The sequence below is a fragment of the Rhinatrema bivittatum genome, chromosome 1 (assembly GCF_901001135.1).
Source record: "Rhinatrema bivittatum chromosome 1, aRhiBiv1.1, whole genome shotgun sequence".
In the NCBI taxonomy this organism is placed as follows: Eukaryota; Metazoa; Chordata; class Amphibia; order Gymnophiona; family Rhinatrematidae; genus Rhinatrema; species Rhinatrema bivittatum.
The window spans coordinates 510445729-510468792 of NC_042615.1; the positions used below are offsets into that span (position 1 = coordinate 510445729).

The 23064-nt window shown below is 44.6% G+C and overlaps 1 protein-coding gene across 1 annotated transcript in view; it reads right to left on the minus strand.

The window, feature by feature from the left end:
• The window catches only part of LOC115098338 (extracellular calcium-sensing receptor-like), a 36960-nt gene extending 18105 nt beyond the window's left edge, over positions 1-18855 (minus strand). Inside the window, exons 1-4 of the mRNA XM_029614884.1 lie at positions 18799-18855; positions 9803-10618; positions 2920-3147; positions 712-835 (exon numbers count right to left, since the gene is read on the minus strand). Of these exons, the coding sequence (XP_029470744.1) occupies positions 712-835; positions 2920-3147; positions 9803-10618; positions 18799-18855 (1225 nt within the window). The remainder of the gene's footprint in view (positions 1-711; positions 836-2919; positions 3148-9802; positions 10619-18798) is intronic.
• Positions 18856-23064: the final 4209 nt, after the last annotated feature.

Below are 23064 nucleotides of genomic sequence, written 5' to 3' on the forward strand. Positions count from 1 at the left end.
GATTCTGGAGGGGCTTGGGCTGGGTTGTTGCCACATGGTGGATTTTTAATATTTTGTAACTTTTTGCGGGGGCTGTCTCGAATGGCAACTCCGGGGTGGGCAGAGGTGTAGTAAGACTCCCAGTGATTTTTTAAAACTTTTTTTGGAGGAATGTATTGGGCCACATGGCCCTTTAATTCTACCATGGGGGCATCAAGACCCACGTTAGGGTCTCTGTGGTCCCACAGTAGAATAACATTTCTGGAAAAGGCAAAGATAAAATAACATGACTGAAAAAATGTCTATGTCAGCCGCATTATTTTATTTACATAGGATTAGGTATGCATTAGCTGCTTTGCATGGATTTGCAGCATTCATGCATGCAAAGCCATGCAAAGCACTTCACTGTAATAGGAGCATGTTTCAGGTTCGAATATTGTACAATATTGCCACGATAGGGAGTGAAATATACAGTGTTTATCGCACGATATATGCTGTTTAATTTGTGTTATAGCCCTATCATAACTTGAGAAACCGCCCTAATATTTGAGAACTATAAAGCACAAAACTCTGTCCTGACAATAGGAAAGCGAAGACCTGAAGGTTAAGAAAAGGTGACTTCCAGTGACATCTCATGATTTTCATCACTGGTTAGGTGCATTCCGAGGTTTCCTTGAGGCCCCTCTCCTCCCCCTCCTCTTTTCTCTCTCCCTTCACTGAGGTAGGTCTCACCGGTTTGGTTGGAGATCTCTCCCTCGGGACAGGGGGTGCAGTGGAAGCAGCAGACAGGTCGTCCTTCCTGTGGAACTTTCCTGTACCCCGGGGGACAGCTCTCACTGCACACGGAGCGTGGGACCTGAGAAAGAAACGAAAGAGAGCATTAGTGCTGCCTAATGGTGAAGAGAGAGTTACAGAGCCTGACGATTCTCCCAGACATTCCTGAAAACAGAGAAGAGATTCTCATGAACACAGCCAGATTCTCTTCTTTTCCTGTATTCAGAATCATACCTGACCTGTGTAAAACTTGCCCTCTTTAGAACGTCTATAAAGCACGTGTGGGGTTCAAAGCGAACACATTTAACCGGGTTAAAAAAAGGCATTCCTGGGGGCCCTGGATGGGAGGAGTAAAACAGCCTGCACACATAGCATTTTCACAAGCCTGCTCGCTATTTTACCCCACTTCTGCTACCTATACAAGTTGCAGTTGCACAGCGCATGGCTGCTTTTAGGGGCTGATGCAATACAGTGCGCTCAGCCGAGTGCACTGTTTAAACCGCAGTTGGATGTGGGTTGTGAAGGCACTACCTAATCCACAACGTGTGTCCAACGCTTGGCGAAACTAATAGTACTCATCACATGCACATGAAATTTAAAAAAATAAAAAAAGTGCATCCAATTAGAGATGTGCAATTGTTTTTGCCAAATTGGAAAATTTCAAAGAAATAGTCCAATTAGGCATGGGTCGGAGGACCCAAATCCCGAGACGGATTTTCCCCGAACTTCTGGGAAAATTTGTTGTTCGGGTTAGTGTGAGGGGGAGGGGCCCCTTTATTTAAAAAAAAAAAAACCAACAACCCAAACCCACCCCAACCCTTAAACTTTAGTTAATTACAACCCCCCCCAAAACTTGCCTAAAGTCCCTGGTGGTGCAGCGGGGGTCCCGGGGGGGATCTCTCGCTCTCGCGCCGTCAGCTGCCAGTAAACAAAATGACGCCTCCTACCATGTGACAGGGGCCGACCAATGGCACCGGTAGCCCCTGTCACATGGTAAGGGCAAAGGACAACCGGCGCCATTTTGTTTACTGGCTGCTGACGGCCCGAGAGCGAGAGATCGCTCCCGGGAACCCCGCTGGACCACCACAGATTTTAGGCAAGTTTTGGGGGGGTCCAGAGGATGGGGGGGGGGGGTTGTAATTAACTAAATTTGAAGTGTTGGGGGGGGGGGGTTCGGCGAAAATTTCTGAGACAAAAAAAACGACCCGATGGAAAACGAAGTTTTCCACGGGTTGGTCGACCCGTAGCCTGACCCAGCATAAAAAAACGAAGCACATCCCTACATGCAATACACACATTTTTGCGCTCAGAAATTAAAGACTGCCTAGAGCAGGCATTAATTTCTGAGCACTCCCAAAAGTTGTACAGAAAAGCAGAAAATACTGCGTCCATTTTCTAAACTAGTGGATGGCCACGGACAGCTGGCCTCTCCCGGGTGCATGCCGTCAAGGAGGTGGTAGGGGCACGCAATCAACCCTAGCTGCTCCTTGACAGCACAACCCCTAATTATAATATAGCATGGCGCCCCCAGGACAGATGCCATTAGGAAAGCAGGTGCTGAATATTCAACGCCCACTTTCTGTGCGTTTTAATTGCATTGGCCCCTTAGTGCACATCCTTTCTGCTAGTTAATTTATAAAGAGAAACTACCCAGGCAGCTTCCTTTTGGAAATTACCTTCGAAGTGCAATAAAAGAACCCTCAGCTTTAGTTGTAAATTGCCCCCTTACTATTCTCGCTCTTCCTGTTTCTATTCTATTTTATTCCAGTCTACTCCATTCTGTCCTGTCCCTCTATCTATTCTCTTCTTTTTCTGTTCCATTCTTTATCTATTCTATTCTAAATTTGTACCTCCTTAAACATAGTGGGCCAGATTTTAAAAGGGTTACGCGCATAAGGTACGCGTAACCCTTCTAAAACGGCCCTGCGCAGCCTCGGAGGGAACGGGCAGCGCGCGCAGGGCTCGGCACGTGTAAGTTGCACAAATGTGCACCCCCTTGCACGCGCCGACCCCGGATTTTATAAGATACACGCGGCTATGCGCGTATCTTATAAAATCCGGTGTACTTTTGTTCGCGCCTGGTGCGCAAACAAAAGTATGCGCGCGCGCTGTTTTTTAAAATCTGCCCCAATTTGTTTTGGAGGGGGTGGGAGGGTGGAATGTTACCTGGGAGTATCCCCGTCCCCACTGAATGAGGCTCTCATTTAGGATCAGCTTCCTGTCTGTTGTCTCCAGGGGATTATAGATGCCCACTGTCAGGTATCTGTTGCCACCATCAGGGGTGAAGTGCCAGTTTATGATGTCAATGACAGAAGAAGTCTCCCCACGCTCATTGAAGTACAGCTCTTCTCCCACTGGGTTCTGGAAGCGGACTCGCTTCAAGTGCTGGAGAACCTGGATCCCAGCAAAAAAGGAGAACTGAATAAAATCAAAGACTGTCTGGTCCATCTCTGACTCCTCCAGCACCCTTCCTGGCCTTATCATGCAATGCTTTACAATGAAAATATCAGCCAATCAGAGGTCAGCATCCATTTTGATGGAATACTCTCTTAATTCTATAAGAGTGTTTCTTATGCCAGGTAAAGATTTTACCAAGGTAATACTCACTGAGGGTAAACCATACAATAGGTTCCCTATATCTATACAATAACAACTACATAAGAGAACCCATAAATCTTATATCACATCAAACACCAATCTGTGCAAACATTTTTTATTATTCATGAGACCACACAATAAAAATTCTAACTAGACAGAAAATACTATCTAGCTCATGCATTCATCCTACATTCACACCATTCAATCATAACAATTAAAACATCACATTGCTTAATATCCACAAATATTTGATTACATATTCATCAGAAATGTACATGGACATACAGTACAAAAATACAGTGAATCTCACTAGATTGTAAACAATATCATGTGCAAATAATTTAAATAATCTTAACAAGGAAATACTCAAATAAATCACATCATCCAAAAATAATTATGGACCACTGGGTCTATAATATATGTCATCACTTAAAGGCTAACCCTTTCAATGAAAACTTTCAATGTCCAGTGTCCAAATATAGACTCAGCACTGTCCACTGGACTCCTCCAACAAGCGATCCTTGCTTCAACCGAAAACCACGGGCTTCTTCAGGGATGAATTCTCACCAAATCTCCACTCACCCACAAATCCTCTTACACTCCAAACATACATAAACACTTCTGAAACGGCTCAATTCACCGGTCTCCAAATTCATTTCTTTTCTTCTCTTCAAACATCGTTTAAACGTATTAAAGATTGCTTCAAAAAGTAGTATTTTAAACCATTATATCCAGTCGCACAAGGTCAAAAACCGGAACTGGCGAAAACACAGGTCACTACCTGTGGGATGCTTTGGTCAGTTCCGGTGTAAGAGGATTTGTGGGTGAGTGGAGATTTGGCGAGAATTCATCCCTGAAGAAGCCCGTGGTTTTCGGGTGAAACAAGGATCGCTTGTTGGAGAAGGAGGTAAAGATTTCAGTCAGTGTTTGTGCTATAGAACAGACTATTCCTTTTTTAAATTCAAAAAGAAATGCATGTTGAATTTTAATTAATATAATAACAATGAACCGTTGCAACAAAGCATTTACACAATACCTTAAAACATATCACTCAGCTCTCTTCCCACCCCATGCTCTCCTGCTACTGTAACTGTGTTGCAGAAATGAAATCACGCTTGTCTTTTGTCTGCAGTTTTTGGGTGGGAGGTTTGGAATAAGCGGTGGGGGGAAGAGAATGAAGTGGTGGAAGGTCTAGGTGTGCTGGTGGAAGTGTGGGTGAACTGTTAGAGGTGTCGGAGAACTGCCTCCTTTTTGCTCTGACTGTTTCCAAGTCACTACCGCTCAAGTTACCAAAGAGCACTTTTTTTTTTTTTTTGTGTGCTGATTTTCTACACTAACTGGCTAAGGGGGTCATTCTCTAACGCTATTGCACATGAAAAGGGACTCGGGGGTGGAGTTGGCGTGGAGTCGGCCCCAGAAGAGGAGGAGTCGGGGCGGCACCGGGGGCCAACGCCGCAGACACATCGCTAGCGGCGAAAGGTAAGATTCCTTATCGCCGCCAGTTTCGTGCCGAATAACTACACTTTTTATGGTGTAGTTATTCGGTGCAAAAGCCGGCAGCGATCGCAGGACCCCCCGCCCCCTGTTACCGCCGGATTCTCTAAGGTCGCAGACCTTAGAGAATCCAGGCCTAAGTATGGCTGGGCAATGAAGCTGCACAAAGCTCCACTAAATCAAGCCGGTTACATTTTTACCAGATAGATTTAGCAGAATTTTCAGCTGAAAATCTAGCAGCTGGTTAGGTCTACCTGAAAATCTGCCCAGAAATACCCAATTAGAATTATCTGGTTATAATGGCTATGCAGAGGCTTTTTTTTTTCAAATTGACCATTGTGCCTTAGGGAGGGTAATTTTCAAAAAGCCTGTATAAGAAAGTCTGCAAAATTGCCACCTTAGAATGCCCCACTCTACTCCACATGTCAAAAGCAAAGGAAATTAGAGGTAACATGTAAGATGAGTTTCTCATACCTTGCTCCCAGTCTCTGGTACACCCTCTTACTCAGTAAGGCCTATCAAGACATACCTATGCTTGCAAGTGTTCCTTAATTAACTTGATTTGGCACTTCTCCTTGTCTGGCCATTACTGTCAGTTTTGTCTGTCTTGCCTTACTGTGTATTTTTATATTGTTCCATAATGACTGGGTTTACTGCAAACTATTTATTGCTTGTTACAAGAGTAGTTCTGTTTATATATTAGTCTCTGAATCATTTTGTCAAGAAAATAAGAAATTGCCATGCTGGGTCAGACCAAGGGTCCATCAAGCCCAGCATCCTGTTTCCAAAAGAGGCTAAACCAGGCCACAAAAAACCTTTCAAGTACCCAAACACCAAGAAGATCCCATGCTATTGATGCCAGTAATAGCAGAGGCCATTCCCTAAGTCACGTTTTTCATATTAGTCTCTGTTATGATGAACCAAAGGTTATTATTTTTGTATGTTACAGTTTTATTGACTTTCATTTTGTTATATATTTGATTTTATTGCACTGGCTATTTTTATTGTAAATCACTTTAATTGTTATACACAACTGGTGATTATTCAAGTTTTAATAAACTAAACTAAAACACCTCAGATAGGTCTGGATTTTCATAAAATGGAGTTAAAGGAGATACGTAGGACTGATAAAATCAAGGGGTGATCCAGTGACGAAATCTGAGAGTTTCTTAGGGATCCACAATGAAGTTGTACAGTAAACTCTCCAGCAGATTCTGCTGCCTTTTCCACACTGTATGGTAACAGAACAGAACTTAATTATGTGAAGTTCTGTAAATTAGTTAAAATGCATCTGTTCTTTGGGAGGTAGAAATTATGAATGTGTAAGCTAGAGTGTAGGGTTACTGTCTATAGTGGTACGTTATTATCAAGGAAGGTATTTGGGGATTGGGATGGTAAGTTTGACTGTCATCTGTGCTACTGTGATTAGGTAGCAACAGGGCATTGGCTTGGTTTTCTTTCAGTTTGATTTAAATTTGTATGTATATTTTATTGTAAACTGCTTTCTTTTAACTCTTTATTTATACCATTTTTATAGATAACATTTTCCAAAAATACACTTGAAAAGAGATAAGAATACAGATCTGATATACAATTGATACAAATTAGTAGAACCAATTCACTGCTAGTCCACAAAAAAGAGATCCAATATGATCAATCAGAAAAAAAAAAATAATTTTAAATGAAGAATGAGAAAGACCTAAGAAAATAGAAAAACGATGATGGGAGTATCCTAAACCTAATACAGAATCAATTACCCTGCTGCATCCAAAAGAAAAAGTAAAAGGGACAATTTAAGAAAGAGAGAGCTGACAGGAAGAATGTTCTCACTGTAAATGCTTATCGCTAAGAAAATGAGTCAATTGGGAAGGTTGAAAAAATATACATGAAACATCTTTATATATGATGAGGAATTTACAAAGATATTTAAGAAAAAAGGAAGCCCCAATTTGTACTACATTAGGCCGTAGAATATAAGAAATTATTTCCTCTTTTTTTTGCATTTGCCATGAAACATTTGGGAAGACCTTAACCTTACAGCCTACAAAGACCTCGGTAAGATGACAAAAGAACATCTTCAGTATCCAGTCTCTGTCTGGTTCAAGTATGAAGGAGACAAGCATGGTTGCAGAACTTGCCAGTTCAGTATCCAATGTCTCAAGAACTGTGGAGATATTTAAATTGTCCAAATCAACAGGAACTGGGTACTCAGAATATAAATGTATAAAATAAATACATAATAAATTAATGAAGCACTGAAGTAACCTGCAAGGAACAGTAGCTCAGCTTATTACAGCAGTGGTATGACTGCACTGTGCTTCCAAGAAGGGCATTGCTAATTAACCGCTAATTAACTCCTACTCAACGACCATCTTAACTGATACTAAACTGCTATTTAACCGCTATTTTCCCCTACTAATTGCTATTTTAACTGATATTTAACCCCTATTCAATGGCTATTTCACTACTATTTTATTGACATTTCCAATGATCTCCTTTGATTATATTATAGATGTGACCATTCCTTTTACCATATCACCTTTGCACTCTCCTATGAACATTAATGTACCTCCATGGCTAATTGTTTGCAAATGTTTGGGAAAATATTTTGTAAATGTACCTTACTAAATGTTTGTAAAACGTTATGAAGGTTCCGACTGATATGACGGTATAGAAAACCAAATAAACCATAAACCATTGGACTAACCTCCACGGAGAAGCGGTTACAAACCGAAACAGTGGTTAAAACCCTAAACACCAGTGGCATGATTCCTTCAGAGCTCCAAGAAAGCATTAGGATAGGTCCTGTTGGCTTGCCACTGGTGCAGTCCTCTCTGTGCCAGATTTTAGGGATGCCTGGGGGCAAAAGTGGGAGGAGACCTGAGAGGTGGGTGGAAGAAATGGGCAAGGGAGGGGGGAAATGGTGTTGGATTGCATTTAGGAATTTACATGTGCATCTATCTAAAGTGGGTGGATCCCGCTGGGCAGGCTGAAAGCTGCGGGGATTGTGGTAGGAACATACTGGAATCCCAGTAGATCTGCAAAGGTATCAGGTGGGTGGGACATTTACAGCTGGAGTGGGGGGGGGGGGGGAGGAAGAGCAGAAGGGAGCATTGATTTCACATTTTTGCTGAACCTAGGAAGGGAGCAGGGAGAGAGGAGAGGCCACCGAGTGACTCTGCCACTTTTATTTTGAAAGTCTACTTGAATGGATTTGGGGTAGTAGGGGGGGCCTTGGGCCTGGCAGGGTCCATTTTTTATATATTAAGTGGTGGTATGGGAGATGGGCCATAGGCTGGAGTGTTTCCTTTTTTTTTTTTTTTCCCAGTGTGCCTTTTCACCAGATATATTCCTTTGAATATAGCAGGTTAAGTCCAAAGATATCCAGGCACATGCAGTCGGATAAATTTAATCCTGCTGCAGAGCGGTCTGAAAGTTATCTGGATAATTTAGTCAGATACAACTTAATATTGGCTAAGTTAGCCAGACAATGTAGCTCAGCCCAGAAACATTCTTGGAATGTCTCTTTTTTATCCAACTAAATGTTAGCCAGATAAGTGCCCTAGATATTCAAAAATAGGTATTTAACCAGATAACTCACAAGTTATCCAGCTAAATATCTTTGAATATTTATATCTTAGGACCCTAAGTTCAGCCGATATTAGGAGTTTAATTTAGCTCCCTATATTTAGGGCTCAGCTTTTTTTTTTTTATTTAATATCAATCTCTATGTTACTATGATAAACTGAGATCTTCTCCTGCATGATGCAAATTATTACCTCACTCCCGTTTACATCAAAGTATTTATTGCAGAATCCATGCTGAGAATAAAATGTTTTTATCATTCTATTATCACAACATCAAAATCAGTGCATTCATCATGGCAGCTCTAGAATGGAAAAGCTGATTATTCTCACTCTTCTGTTATGCAAGAAAGCACCACAATTCCAGAATAATGTATACCTTATTCATATATTTTGAGATTTTATTAACTGTCCTTTTGTGCCTAGACCATTAACTATTATTTTTTGAGGAATCCAGTAACCAGTTCTTGCCAAGGTGACTACTCATGCCCTCCATTTAGCTCCAGTTTACTCAACTGCCATTAGTTCATAATATAAATGAGATTGCTCCCTTCCTCATGAAGTACTCCAAAGGTCTTAGCATGCATACTTCTAAAATATTTAGTTGTATGCATAATATGTAAGTTAATTATTACTTCGATTATTATATTTGTTCATTTATAATACTACAAGCCGTTAAGCCCGTTAAAACGGGCTACATCCCTCTGTCTCTCACCTCCCCCTCATTCTCTCTCCCCTCACTCTCCCCCACCCACTCCTCTCCACCCTCCTTCTCCTCTCACTCAGTCCCTCCCTCCCTCCCCCCTCTCCCTCACTCCCTCCCACTCAGTCCCCCCTCTCCCTCCCTCCCACTCACTCAGTCCCCCCTCTCCCTCCCTCCCACTCAGTCCCTCCCTTCACCCGCCTCCATTTCCTTCCGACGCCGTACTCGCGACTCCTCGCAGCCCACACCCACCTCCATTTCCTCCCGGCGCCGTAAGCGCGACTTCCCGCAACCCTCACCCGGCTCCATTAACTCCTCCCGCTCCTGCCGGCAGATCTCGGGGGGGGGGGGGGGTCACTCCCGCGCGCGCGGCAGTGACCCCCCCCCCCCCCCCCCCCCGAGATCTGCCGGCAGATCTGGGGAGGAGAAGTAGCGGCACCGCGCGCGCGGCGCCGCTGCTTCTCCTCCCGCTCCTGCGGCCCCACCGCCATTTTTTTTTTCTGACCGACGTCCTTGCCCGCACATGCGCAGTAGAGCTGCGCTCTACTGCGCATTTGCGGGCCGTCGGTCACAGGCCATTTATAAGGTAGATGAATATACTTGCATACACTACCATAGCTACAGTGGTTTAGTAAAAGCAGTCAGTCAGATGTGCTTTTTCATTTCTCACCTGCCAAGGTTGAACATCTCTAAAGCTGGAGCAGTTTCCTCTGTCAGGGTTACAGGACAGCAGATTGTGCAGTGCATGAGCCAGTGCATACACAGCATTGTAGGCACAATAACTGTACCGCATGTTCTTCACATCATAGGTGGAGCTTGGCAGGTCCTCCAGCCTCTCTGAGCCCATGCAGGGTTTCTTCTCTCCAGTTGGACCCTTACCAATTGTATTAGGGCCCTCTTTCCATTCACACTCAAACACATGTTCCCAGAAGGGCCTGAGAAAGATGTCAGGAGAAGAGTCACTGGGACGATTCTTATATTGGAAGTTGCTGAAAGAGGGGATGTACATGGAGTGGATTATGACTCCAATGGTACCATTCAGCACCTCCCATAAGTGCCTGTTGAAGAACAATGGGGATATAATGAGACCTGGGCTGAAGATCCAAACCTTCCTTGTCTCCCCCAGTGCCATCTCTTCTAAGACTGGTCCAATCTCTGTTGGGTATCCGTACACAATGATAACCTCTGCACTTGATGTACTTAAGATTTTCACCAGATTCCAAATCCTCATTGGGCTTCCATCTTTGCCAAGAGCTTCAGAGAAGGCCACGCAGACCTCCAAGCGAGCAAGCTCTGACTTCAGGACCTGGGCTCCATGCAAGCCATAGTCAGTAGAGGAGAACAGGATGCCCACCCAGGTCCAACCAAAATGAGCCACCAATTGGGCAATTAAGTACAGTACGGCCTCGATGCTACCAACAGTCCTCAGGAAAGAAGGGAACAGGAGTTTCTCCCCCAGGACTGGGAGTCCTGATCCATAGCTGATCTGTACAAGAGCAAAACAAAAGCTGAAATGATGAATTCTTATATTTACAGACGGAAAACAAGAGGAAATGGAAGCTTGTAACTAGTTCTGAAGGATTCTAAAGATTCTGCAGAAAGAGAGGCAAGGAGTCAGTCAAGGTGGCTCATAGCACACTTACACAGAACTAAAGGGAAATGCAACATAGCAAGATTAAAGTGTTTAGGTTCTTCTGAGGCTTCTGGATAATGGAAAACAATTGATCACTTCAGTTACTAGTCTTTCCTTTCCCCACCTTTCATCTTCCTACATATACAATATCTATTAGAAGATGAATTCAAAAAATCTAGGATCCTAACTGAAGGAGTTAATCACCTAGAAAAATTTCACTATCTGAACCGTTAAATTTAGGTCCCTAAAAAGTGGGTGCAGCCAGAGGTGGAATCAGGTTGAGGAAATGAAGTTAGGGATTTAGCACTGACTGCCAGCACTGGAAACCTAACTTACAGGGTCATTCATCAAAATGCATTATGGTACTAACACCATTATGCACGCGATAATCACAATACTGCTTGGCAAGAATGTAAATTTTTGAAAGGGATGGGATTGGGGAGGGGTTTGGGCGGGATTAAGACAATGAGGGGCATTATCACACTGTGCAATAACACGCGTTATGCTAATCGGAGGGGAGAGAGCAAGAACCTCTAGGGAGCTCTTCACAGAATTCAACTATTTATATCACTATTGGAGGGCCAGCTAATAACTCAAGGTGAGGTTTTGGTGGTGGTTTAGGGTTTTGGGGCCAGTTTGACATACAGAGTGAGACGTATGAAAAGCTAGGGTGAGAGAACATTGTAGAAATCTCATCTTTGTGAGACTTTCCTCACTCCAAATGACGTCAAATCTTCTCTGAGGTGTACTGTGCAGTTTGTACGTCTCACTCTGCATATCAAACTGGCCCCAAAACCCTAAGCCACCACTAAAACCTCACCTCGAGTAGCCACACGTATCTTTTAAAATCCGGGGTCGGCGCACGCAAAGGGGTGCACATCGGAGCGGCCTTGGAGGGAGCTTTCCTTCCGCCTCCCCCCACCTTCCCTTCACTTCCCCTATCTAACCCACCCCACAGCCCTACCTAAATCCCCCTCCTAACCTTTATCCAGGAAGTTACGCCTGCCTCCGGGCAGACGTAACTTGCGCGCCCCGAATGTCTGCTGGCATGGCAGGCCCCGACACAGGCCGCTGTGTCGGGGCACTTGGCCATGCCCCCGGACCGCCCTGGACCACCGCCATGACCCCGAACACGCCCCCGAGCCGACACCACACCCCCTGGCCACCCCCCGAATCGCCCCTTTTTGCAAGCCCCGGGACATACGCTCGTCCAAGGGCTTGCGCGCGCCACCAAGCCTATGCAAAATAGACTCGGCGCGTGCGTATGTTATGCGCGTAGCCTTTAAAAATCTGCCCAATATTGTATCCCTCTGGAACACCTTCTCCTGTTTTGCATAAAAGTACTCACTTAAAAGATTAGACACGCGAAAACAGTAAGTATCATATACTTGAAAAGTGGGGTACATACTTTTTATTAATTATTGAATTTAAACTTTATATTTTAATTGTGTTCAAAAAGAAATGATGTGCTTTTCCAATGGTGGACCTGTGTAACGGACACAGCAGAGACTTTCCCGAGGTCCCTGAAGCAGGCAAAGTATTGCCGAAACATGGCCATTATCAGGCAGGCGGATCCGAACCCATAATAAGCGGCAGCAATCAGCATTTTCAGAGAAGTACTTGAGAAAAAAAGTAACTTATAGGTGGGTCGGACAGGTTGCCGGGAAAACAAAAGCACAAACAAATTTAACAAGGAACAAAAAATACATTTAAAAAAGTTGTCAAATAAAGTATTAAAAGAATAAAATACAGGAGCTGTTGAATAGGACAGCCACAGAGTGGTTGTTCTAAAAACAGCTACCGCACATAAACCACATATCAAGGGGTTCCCTTGATGTTTGGTGTTGAAAACCAAACATCAGAGCAAACAACCATTTTCTTTTCTACACCATCTAACGTAATAAAAGAACATCATACACCAGGATGATGCAATTCTTCCTCTCTTCAAGAGGGTAACCAGGCCCATCAATGCTCACAGCTTGGCTCCTGGAAAACACAAGAGCATACGTTCTGCACTTTCCATTAACTTTCCCCCAGCATCTTCTTGAGAATACTGAAACTGAATTCTTTTGAATTAAATGAATCACATCTCCCATAACGGCCACACTCCTTATACTGCATTCCTAGCTGGAAATGCAAGAGGAAGACCCTTTGGTTAAATATTTCTTCCAGTTCATTCCCATGGTTCATTCCTGGGTGGAATGATGACAACAGAACAAACACAGCAGTCTCCCATCTTCCAATAGTGGAGTCTTCTGTAACAAAAACCCCAAATGACCAAAATCATATAACTGATTCTTAGTATTTCTAGAACTGCAACATCATAATAGATTTCTTTGAAGCAGTTTTACTAGCAGAAAAACATAGTTAAAAGTGGCCAGGATTAGGCTTCTCTACCTCTTCTCCTGAAGTAAGATGCCCGGCAATTCACTGAAGTCTTTTTTTCCTTTGGCAGGTCCTCAAATACTTCAGCATTATTGGGCTGCAGAGTCCATACAGCCCAGAAAGGAGCACTGGCAATCAAGCCGAATATCATTTCACATCTAACTGCTGGACCCAGGGCTGGTGAAAGCACTAAGCGAACTAGGCCTGGGCCAAGGGTGCCGAGTATTAGGGGGCGCCGCGAGCAGTGGTATCCCGAGGGGAGACAATGCCCCCGGGCGCAGGGAGGCTCATGCGGCCACCAGTGGACCTCATTCCACTGACGGCTGAGCAGCGACACGCATATAGCAGGCAGATCGGCAGGGCCGTGGTGGAGCTCACGTCACCACGGCCCGAAGAAAAAGATTGCGTTTAAATGCGTTGATGCTCCTCTTCCTTCCTGCCTGCGCGGCCCCGGAAGTAAACGTTGCCGGAGCCGCAAGGGCAGGAAGGAGGAGGAGCATCAGCGCGTGCAGAAGAGGAGCAGTGCTTACGGGCCGCCGCAAATCCCAAGTCGCAGCAGCCCAAGAGGAGGAAGAGGCTCGGTAGCAGGGCCGCTGCAAAGCCCATCCTGCGGCGACCCGCGAAGAGGAGGCCCAGAGGTGAGAGAGAGGATGAGGGTCTGTAGAATGTGTGTGTGTGTGTATGAGATGAGTTGAGAGATTGTGTGTGAGAGTGAGTTGAGAGACTGTGTGTGGGAGTAAGGACCTGAATGTTTGCAGAGACAGCATGTGAGAGCTTCTGTGTGTGTGAGAGAGACAGCATGTGACAGTGAGAGCCTGTGTGTATGAATGATTGTATGAGAGAGAGCATGTGACAGTGAAAGCCTGTGCTTGAGCAAGACAGCATGTGGAATTGAGAGAGAGCCTGGGTGTCTGAGTCAGACAGCACGTGCCAGTGAGAGACTGTGTGTATGAATGATTGTATGAGAGCATGTGACAGTGAGAGCCTGTGTGTGTGTGTCTGTGAAAGAGAAATGCATGTGAGTGAGAATCTGACTGTTTGAGGGAAGAAGATGAAGAGAAAAGAAACAGAAAAAAGACAATATAAAAGGAATTGGCATAAGAAAGGGAAGGTGGAAAAAAATAAGACAGGGAAGGTGTTAAAAAAAAGCCTGTGACCGATTAGAAAACTAAGATCAGACAGCAAAGATAAAAAATAAATAAATTACTTTTTAGTGATTGGCACATGTAATCTTTGGGAATATGCAAGAATAGCACTTTCTCTATGCGGATCTCACAATGTACGAGATCAGCATGGAGAAAGTGGAAGCCCACGGGGCCTGCACAGAGGAGGCAGTAGAATGGGCTTCAGTGTCAGTAGCAGCAATCGGCGTCTCCCCAATAGCCATGCGGCATCAGTGACAGTGGCAGCAGAGGAATGAGAGAGGCTCCGAGGTTGCTGGCAAAAGATAGAGAGGGGGATCTGCCTTTAGTGTATGCATGTGTATGAATGGGACTCTGCCTGGGGGTGTATGTGTGTGAATGCATGGGTGCCTGCTTGGGGGTCTGTGTGTGTGAGAATGAATGTGTGCATGCCTGGGGGATGGGGAGGGAGTGGTTTGAAAATGAATGGGAGCTTGCCTGGGTGTGTGTGTTTGTGTGTATGTGAGGGAGCCAGTGAATGTGAGAGCATGAGTGTGTATGAGAAAATCCAAGGGAGTAAGAGTTTGTGTGTGTGTGTGGGGGGGAGGGGGGTATGGAGGGGGAGAGAGTGTCTTAGAGCCTGTCAGTGTCAGTGAGAGCAAGAGGTTATGGTGGATATAAGAGCATGAATGTGTATGTATGTGACAGTGTATGTGTGAGAGAGAATGGACATGTGAGTATGTGTGAGAGAGAGAGGATAACCTCCTAATCCTCGACAATATCAGGGTGACTGGAAATCAAGAGCTCCCACAGAAGGGAACAGCAGGGGCTTTTTAAAATCCTTATTAGTTTTAATTATTGAATGTTATTTGATATATGTGCTGTTTAGAAATATTTTATTAGTGTTTGGAAAATTGTAAAAAATGTATATGATTTTAAATAATAGAAACTCTATTTATCAGTAGTTTTAAAATATTCTTTTATTAGTATGGTTTTACTATTATAATGGATGCTTTATGTTTCTTGATTTTATTTGTTTTATGAGGAATGGTGTTTCTGTTTTTCTATTGTTAATACACGGAGTCTGGCTTCTTGGAGTTTCCATTTCAGTTTGTGTCTAATTTGTGCTCCTTCATTTTGTATTCTGTATTTGGTGAGAGTCTGTCTCTGCTCTGTGTGTGTGACCGTGATGAGAGATTCTGCTAGCATTTAGTGCCTGTATAGGGATCTAGACTTCAGAAAAGTCTAAAGACATGGCTTTTTAAACAAGTCTTTTATAAAGAGACCGGAGAATAGAAAATACACTAGCATAAACAGAAGAGCACCGGCACACAGCACTATTCTCATAAATATGCATTACAATATTTTAACAAATTGAGTACACAATGAATGTAATAATATAACACAGTAAATGTGATTTTTTTTGACCTGTAAAAGTACCTTCTGGATACACCTGGCCAGAACCTACATCACTAAACATTTGTACGTATTTTTATGATTTAATGTAACCAAAACTTAATGGCACCTGTTAGAATGTACTATAGTACGCTTACTCCAAACTTACTTATGTGCCTACTTGTAAACCGCTGCGATGGTATATAACTTAGCGATGGTATAGAAAAGACTTTAAATAAATATATAAATAAATATAGCAATTGGGTTTGTTTTGTTTCCTCAGTAGGTGGTGTATTGATATTCTAGGACCCAGTGTAATATTTACCCTTGCTTTTTCACAGGGAGGGTTATTGTTGTTTGAGTCCTTGGTGTTATTACTGTTATGTTACGATGGGATTGCAGTATAGATTTTGAGTGTCTTTTTTTGCGGGGTTTTGTGTTAGTTCACAATGTGCCTGGCAGTGGAAGCTGTTTGTGCTGCTGTTACTGTGAGGTGACACCAGAATTTGAAAATATCTTTTACTATGATGAGCTGTAAGAGAAACATCCAAGCTCCATTGTTTGGGGGAATTTCAGTGGATGCACAGAGTTAGAGTGCCCAACCTGCTCGTGACCCAGAAAACCACACAGCTGGTGGGCATGATCGAGAACGATGTAGGAGTCTGGGCTGAGACCGGGGGGAGGGGCCGCAAGGGAGAAGGCTCGCCTAGGGCGCCTAATCCCCCTTGCACCGGCCCTGGCTGGACCCCAAACTCCACACAGGCTAACGCTGGAAAGTGTCTTCTCAACCAGCTTCCAAATTCTCAGAAAACCAAATTGATCAAGGATAATGGAGAAAAAGCATCCATATCCTTTAATTTGGGCTGCATTTGAAAAATTCTCTCTCTCCTATTAATTGAGTGAGGCTTCCATCGATTTAGCTCTGCTATATACTTGACTGTGGGTTGACCCCCTGGTCGTCCCCTCCAGGTGCATGACACTATAGGTTTGAGACCCTCCTGTGAGTACTCAGTCACAGTTACCATAATTTTACCTTGTCTCTGCCTTTCCCTTACATTCTCCAAAGATAACATCCTGGGGACAAAGCTTTAACAACTTGAGCCAGTCATGGCACCACTATTCTTCTAACAACCACTCATACATTTTTAACCCCATCTGAGTTACAGCAGCCAACAATGACCACCTCTAAGCAGTCCATTCCATCAAGGTGCAAGATCCACAGTATTCAGGTAGAACTGAATTATTGCAATGGACAATAGCAATTATGTCTTCAATCACCCTCTCCTATTCCTCCACTTGATCTGCCTAGACTCTGTCTAGACCAACCAGCTTACCAACAGTTTTTTATGTTGTCTTATCCACCACTTTCATTCGGGTCATCGCTATCACTTTAGCAATGAAATCCCCATTCAGTATAATCTTCTCAGCAACTCTCCGTCTCTTTAGCCTCCTTTTGACCCTAGCTCGAACCCCCACTTTTTCTAGAAAATGTACCATACACCACAACACCAACCTTTCTAGGATTAATGTCTCCACACTACTAGGTCCTATCTTGGCCTTGATTTTTCCCCACCAGCCGACTCCTTGCTGTTTCCAATACTCACCACTCTTGTGGGCCTCGCTTCCTCAGATCCTCAGTACTGACTCTCTTGACTCCTTGAAGGCCCTGCCTGCCTCCTCATACAGCAGGGGCCTCTCCAGGAACTATCCTAATGGCACTAATCCTGCTTCAGGAAGATAATTGGTCTCACTCTCTGCACCATTTTCCACTCTCAGTTTGTAAACATGTAGGGTCTCGCACACCACACTTGCTAACTCCAATCCCAGAGGGAAACTTCTGGTATCACACTACCAGCATTGGAAACAGACAGCCACTTCACCTTCCTTCAAAACCAATACAATCTGTCTTTTCAGCAATAACTCCATCACACTTCTCTGTCAGATGCTGATGATTCAGGAAAATCTGGGGCATTCAGGCTCCCTTGCCAATGGTGCTGACTCTTCTGCAGGAAATTCTTCCTGACTGGGAAAATCCATGGTCTCTGATTGTCCTTTGAGGGATTCTTGTGGAAAGTCTTTCAGCTTTTAAATGGTTCACTTCAGGAATTTCCTGATTAGGACTAGGCCCAGAATCCCTTCAGCTCACTAGTACACATCTGCACTTGAACACCGACCAGAGTGCACAAGGACAAGATAGTGACCATGCTTCTTTAATGGCAATCATTGATGGCATTGGCGGTTAACATGCACATTCCTCTTTTCCCTGGTGACTTTGGCAAGGAAGCTTCTCTTCTGCTTCCTCTTAGTGGACTTCTGATCCACAGAGTCCTAGAGGGTACTTCTTCCTCTTCTTGTGGTACAAAAGTCTTTGTCTTTGAACAGTGCTTTTCACTGTAGAGTAGCAATCTTGTTTCCATTAAAGTCAATGGGCATCCATTCTTTAGTGTACAAAAAATAATGTACACCCAAAAAACTTCCAAAAAAATTGCTGCTGCAAAAATGCATCTTAAAATTGCCTATGTTGCGCCATATATTCAGGCACTAATTTTATGTAACCCCTATTGAATCACATGAAATGATACAGTGTCTAGTGCCTGTTTGTGTCTCTATGGGGGTTCAAAATAAAAAATAATAGAGCAGATGGTGTAGCAGACCTGACTCAAAAGTAACTTCTGTATTTGACATGCTGGACAGGGATGACTTCACCAAATGCCTCTTTCATCCTCTGTGACCCCTTCTGACTGCTTCCCATCTTCTTCCACAACTGATAACAGCCCCAGTCGAATCCACACCATGGGATAAAGGAGGGTCTCCCTCTAAAGGTATCTTCAAACAAAAACTTTTTATTTTATCATTCTGGAGTTATCAGCAGGCAGTGATTTCTCAGAGTACACAAGTTTCTCACAGCATTCGTAGCAGCAGCAATGAAAAAAAGCAACAAAACACACTTCCTCCAAAAATCCCCTTTAGCATAGCATCAAGTGTTTTTTCTCTTTTTCCCCTTTAGTCCATTTTTTTCATAAAAAATTGGTTTCAGTACTCATGAATTTTTACATCTTCTTCCCTGGTCACCATAAGGATTTTCCTGTATTAAAATGTCTAGTCGTCGTTTTTACACGCTACTTCACTTACCTTGTCGTTCACGCTGCCGTGCTCCAGTCTACGCTTTCTGGTATATGTTACCGTCATGGCCTATTTGTTTGTTACGTTAAAACTCAATAAAAATGTGTTATACAAAAAAAAAACCAAAAACAAATCCATGATTCCTCCCAGGTGGCTCACTGGCACTGCCTGGGAGTTTATTCTGCATTTCCCGGAGCCATGACACTGCAGAACACCAGCCACGAGTTACAAGGAATGAGATAGAAACTCCTCCACCCTGGCTTCACTCCAGCTTTTCACCAAACTCTCGCCAAAATCCCCTGTGCACCAGTTTATATAGTACACATACACACTCCCCCTAATGATCCTCCTTCATAACACCAATTAAAAAGATATACCATCCCTTTGGTAAACTTTTTTGCTACAATAAAACATCACTCAACCCCAAATGCAGTGGCCAAATGCATTCTCCCCCATCTCCCACTGAATTTCTCCCAAGAAAAATTATTAGAGGTCCCATTACACAAATACTAGCAGTAGCATTAAGGGAAACTGCATGAAACTAAGAAATAGCAGATGTAAAACAAATTTAAGAAAGTATTTTTTCAGTCAGCAGACAATTAACATGCAGAATATTTTGCCAGAGAATGACGTTAAGTCTAGTAGTGTTTAGAAAAATTTAAAAAAAAAAATGGTTTGGACAAGTTTCTGATAGGGATATACGCCGGAAAATAATTTGTTTTGGGGGGAGGAGAAATGAGATCCTGAGCCAAAAGGTTTCCTGGACTAAGCTATTGACCCTGTTGATGCTGACGCCCGGAGAGAGGTGGTGAGATCCCCTTCTCCCCTAGTCGGGCTCTGCTGACGTCATTCAAGAGCACCTGGGTTCACCCTTAAATTTCAGGGCACTACAGCGCGCAGCCGCCGGTGCACCCCAGGGCGCAAAATGGGGAGGAAGAGAAAACCTAAAGCCTGGACATCTTCTGCTCCTTCTTTGTCAGCATTTCATGGACCCATGCATGACCACATTATTCGAACCGGTGAGCCATCTAATAGAGACTGTGTTGGTGAAAATTCACTCTCTGGAATATCTTTAAGTCCTGGGCCCATTCAACACCCCTTTAGCCTGCTATAGTGTTTTTGTGGAAGATTTGACTTCATTTAGGAACATTTCTGACACTCCAGTGGCCTTTACCCATCCTCTACTGGCTCTAGAGACTCCTGAGGTGGAAAACCAGTCAAAGTGAATTCCACCAGTTTTGGTGGCTTCGAGGGTCAGTCCCTCAGTTGTCCCTTTTCCTTTACAATTCCCCCTTTGTGTGGGTTAGCTGAAGGAATTGAAGAACCAGTTAATGTCACTCTCTTGGATGTGTGGAGATTGGTTGCTAAGGTTGAGAAAAATTTACCTTGTTCAATGTCCCAGATTCATATCTTTTAAAAAAAATGAGAACTAAGATGGAAGATCAAGAAACTAGGATTAACAGCATAGAGGGTACTATTTCAATCGTTAATTCTCTGTTAACCTCCCATCGGCCGCGGTTGAAGATTTTCATTTTCCTCCGAGCCACGCTGCAGTCTTCTTCCCGCGCAGGCACCCGATGCTCTCCACTTCCTCTTCCGGGCCGCGGGAAGAAGAGAGCACCGGCGTGCTCTCCTCTTCCCGCGGCCCGGAAGAGGAAGTGGAGAGCATCGGGTGCCTGCGCGATGACTCCAGCGCTGGCACCCGGCTGACACCCGATGACTCCCGCGCAGGCATCCGGATGGCTCCAGTCGGCGTGCTCTCTTCTCCTCCCCCCCCCCCCGCGGCCCGGAAGAGGAAGTGGTGAGCATCGGGTGCCTGCGCGGAAGAAGAGACCACGCTAGTGTGGTCTCTTCTTCCCGCGCAGGCACCCGATGCTCTCCACTTCCTCTTCCGGGCCGCGGGGGGGGGGAGGAGAAGAGAGCACGCCGGTGCCGCTGACTCCAGCTGTCCTGCCGCGTTCCGCCCGGGCTGACAGCATTTTAAGCCCGGGCGGCGGAGGACCGGGGAGCAGCTGGGTCAGCGGGGAACCGCGAAGTATGGCGACACTTGTCTGCGAGCCAGATGCAGCCCTCAAAAGAGCCATATCTGGCTCGCGAGCCATGGGTTCCCGACCCCTGCCCTAGAGTCTCTCATAGAATTGGCTGGGAGAATCGACCGCCGTATTTGAGACCGGACACAGGAGGCTAAGAGTCCCCGGAAGCACGTCCCGGATGATAACCGTCTAAACCCATGCATACTGCTCCTAGCCCACCATCTACCCCTACTGAGGAGGACGAGCCTATGCAACTAGGCTGTAGCCATTTAACTTCAAAGGAGAGATGTTTTTGCGAGCGCATGGAGTTATGCATGTACTGTGGCCAATCCGGCCATACCGTCCAAACTTGTCCCATCTGTCCGGGAAACATGCAGACCTAGGATCCGCAGGAGGACTCTTCCTAGGTCTTACCACACCCACTCCTCCATGATCTTTTCCAGTCTCACTCATCTGTGGTAGTCTTGAATTCCAAACGCTTGCTCTCGTAGACTCCAGGGCCGGAGGAAATTTTATTTTAAAACACTTGGTGGAACATCTGCGAATTCCTACTATGCCTATGGCCATGCTATTGCTACTATCACCTATACATGGAGAACCACTTCCTGGGGAGGTCTCGCTGGCTACCCAGGTCATAGGTCTACCCACTGGAGATCTACATTCTGAGACCATCTCTTTCCTGTATTGGAGAAGGCCATGCATCCAGTGGTACTTGGACTACCCTGACTGCAGGACCATATGCCACAGTTCAACTCGGCAATGCTTGGAACTATCACAATGGGGACCTGGCTGTCATGGCAGATGCCTTTCAGAAGTCTCCCCAGTAGCCTGTATGCCTACTACACCATCTTTACCTGACCTACCTCCTCAATATGCCTCATTCCAGGACGTATTCTCAAAACAAGCAGTAGATGTATTACCACCTCACAGGATTTTTGACTGCGCTATTAACCTGAAACCTAATTCAAAGCCTCCCAAGGGAAGAGTCTAACCTCTGCAGCAGAGGCTAAGACTATGTCAGCCTACATACAAGAGAACCTCCAAAAGGGATTCATCGGACCCCGGCTGGTGCAAGATTTCTCTTTGTTGAGATTACTATCAAAGACCGGCATCCCTTGCCTTTAATATCTGAATTATTTGACAGGCTCCAAGGAGCCAAGATATTCTCTAAATTAGATCTCAAGGGGGCCTACAGCTTGGTGCGTATCCATTCCGGAAACGAGTGGAAAACAGCCTTTAACACTCACGACAGACACTTCGAGTATCTTGTCATGCCCTTCAGATTAAGCAGTGTACCTGCAGTGCTTCAAAACATGATGAATGATATCCTGTGTGACCTGCTGTAATAGTACATAGTGGTGTATCTTGACGACATCCTGATCTTCTCTCAAGATCTGCAAACACACCAGGAGGATGTGAAGAAGGTCCTGAGACGGTTACGCAAGTATCATCTATCATCTATACGCGAAACTTGAGAAGTGTGAATTTCATAAGGAGTCTGTACCATTCTTAGGATACATCATTTCTAAAAAATGGTTTCAAATGGACCCCAAGAAATTAGAGAGCATCCGAGACTGGCTTCAACCCACAGGCCTGAAGGCATTACGCCGCTTCCTGGGCTTCACGAACTACTACCGTTCTTTCATTAAGAACTATTCCTCCTTGACGGTTTCACTCACAGCTATGACCAAGAAGGGGGCTAAGCCTGCCAATTGGTCTCCTGAGGCAGTGGCAGCCTTCCTGATACTCAAAGAAGTCTTCCAAAAAAATCCGTGTCTCCACCATCCAGATCTGCATCGCCCATTCATCGTCGAGATCGATGCTTCAGACGTCGGCATAGGAGCGATCTTAAGTCAGTACAGCGAATCCAGTATGCTCTATCCTTGTTCCTTCTTCTCAAGGCGGTTCTCGCCTACTGAAAAAAATAATGGAATTGGAGACAAAGAACTGCTCGCTATAAAACTGGCCTTTGAGGAGTGGCGTCTCTGGCTGGATGGTGCTCAACATCAAATTCTAATATACATTGATCATAAAAACTTGGAGTATCTCCGACATGCACAGTGGCTCAATCACCGCCAGGCAAGATGGTCAATGTTTTTTTAACAGATTTGATTTCCTACTCAAATATCGTCCAGGAGACAAGAACGTCTGAGCTGACGCCTTATCACGATCCTTCTCCCATGAGGACGTGCCTGATGAGCCCTGTCACATCATTAATCCCGAGAGGGTGGTTCTTGCAGCC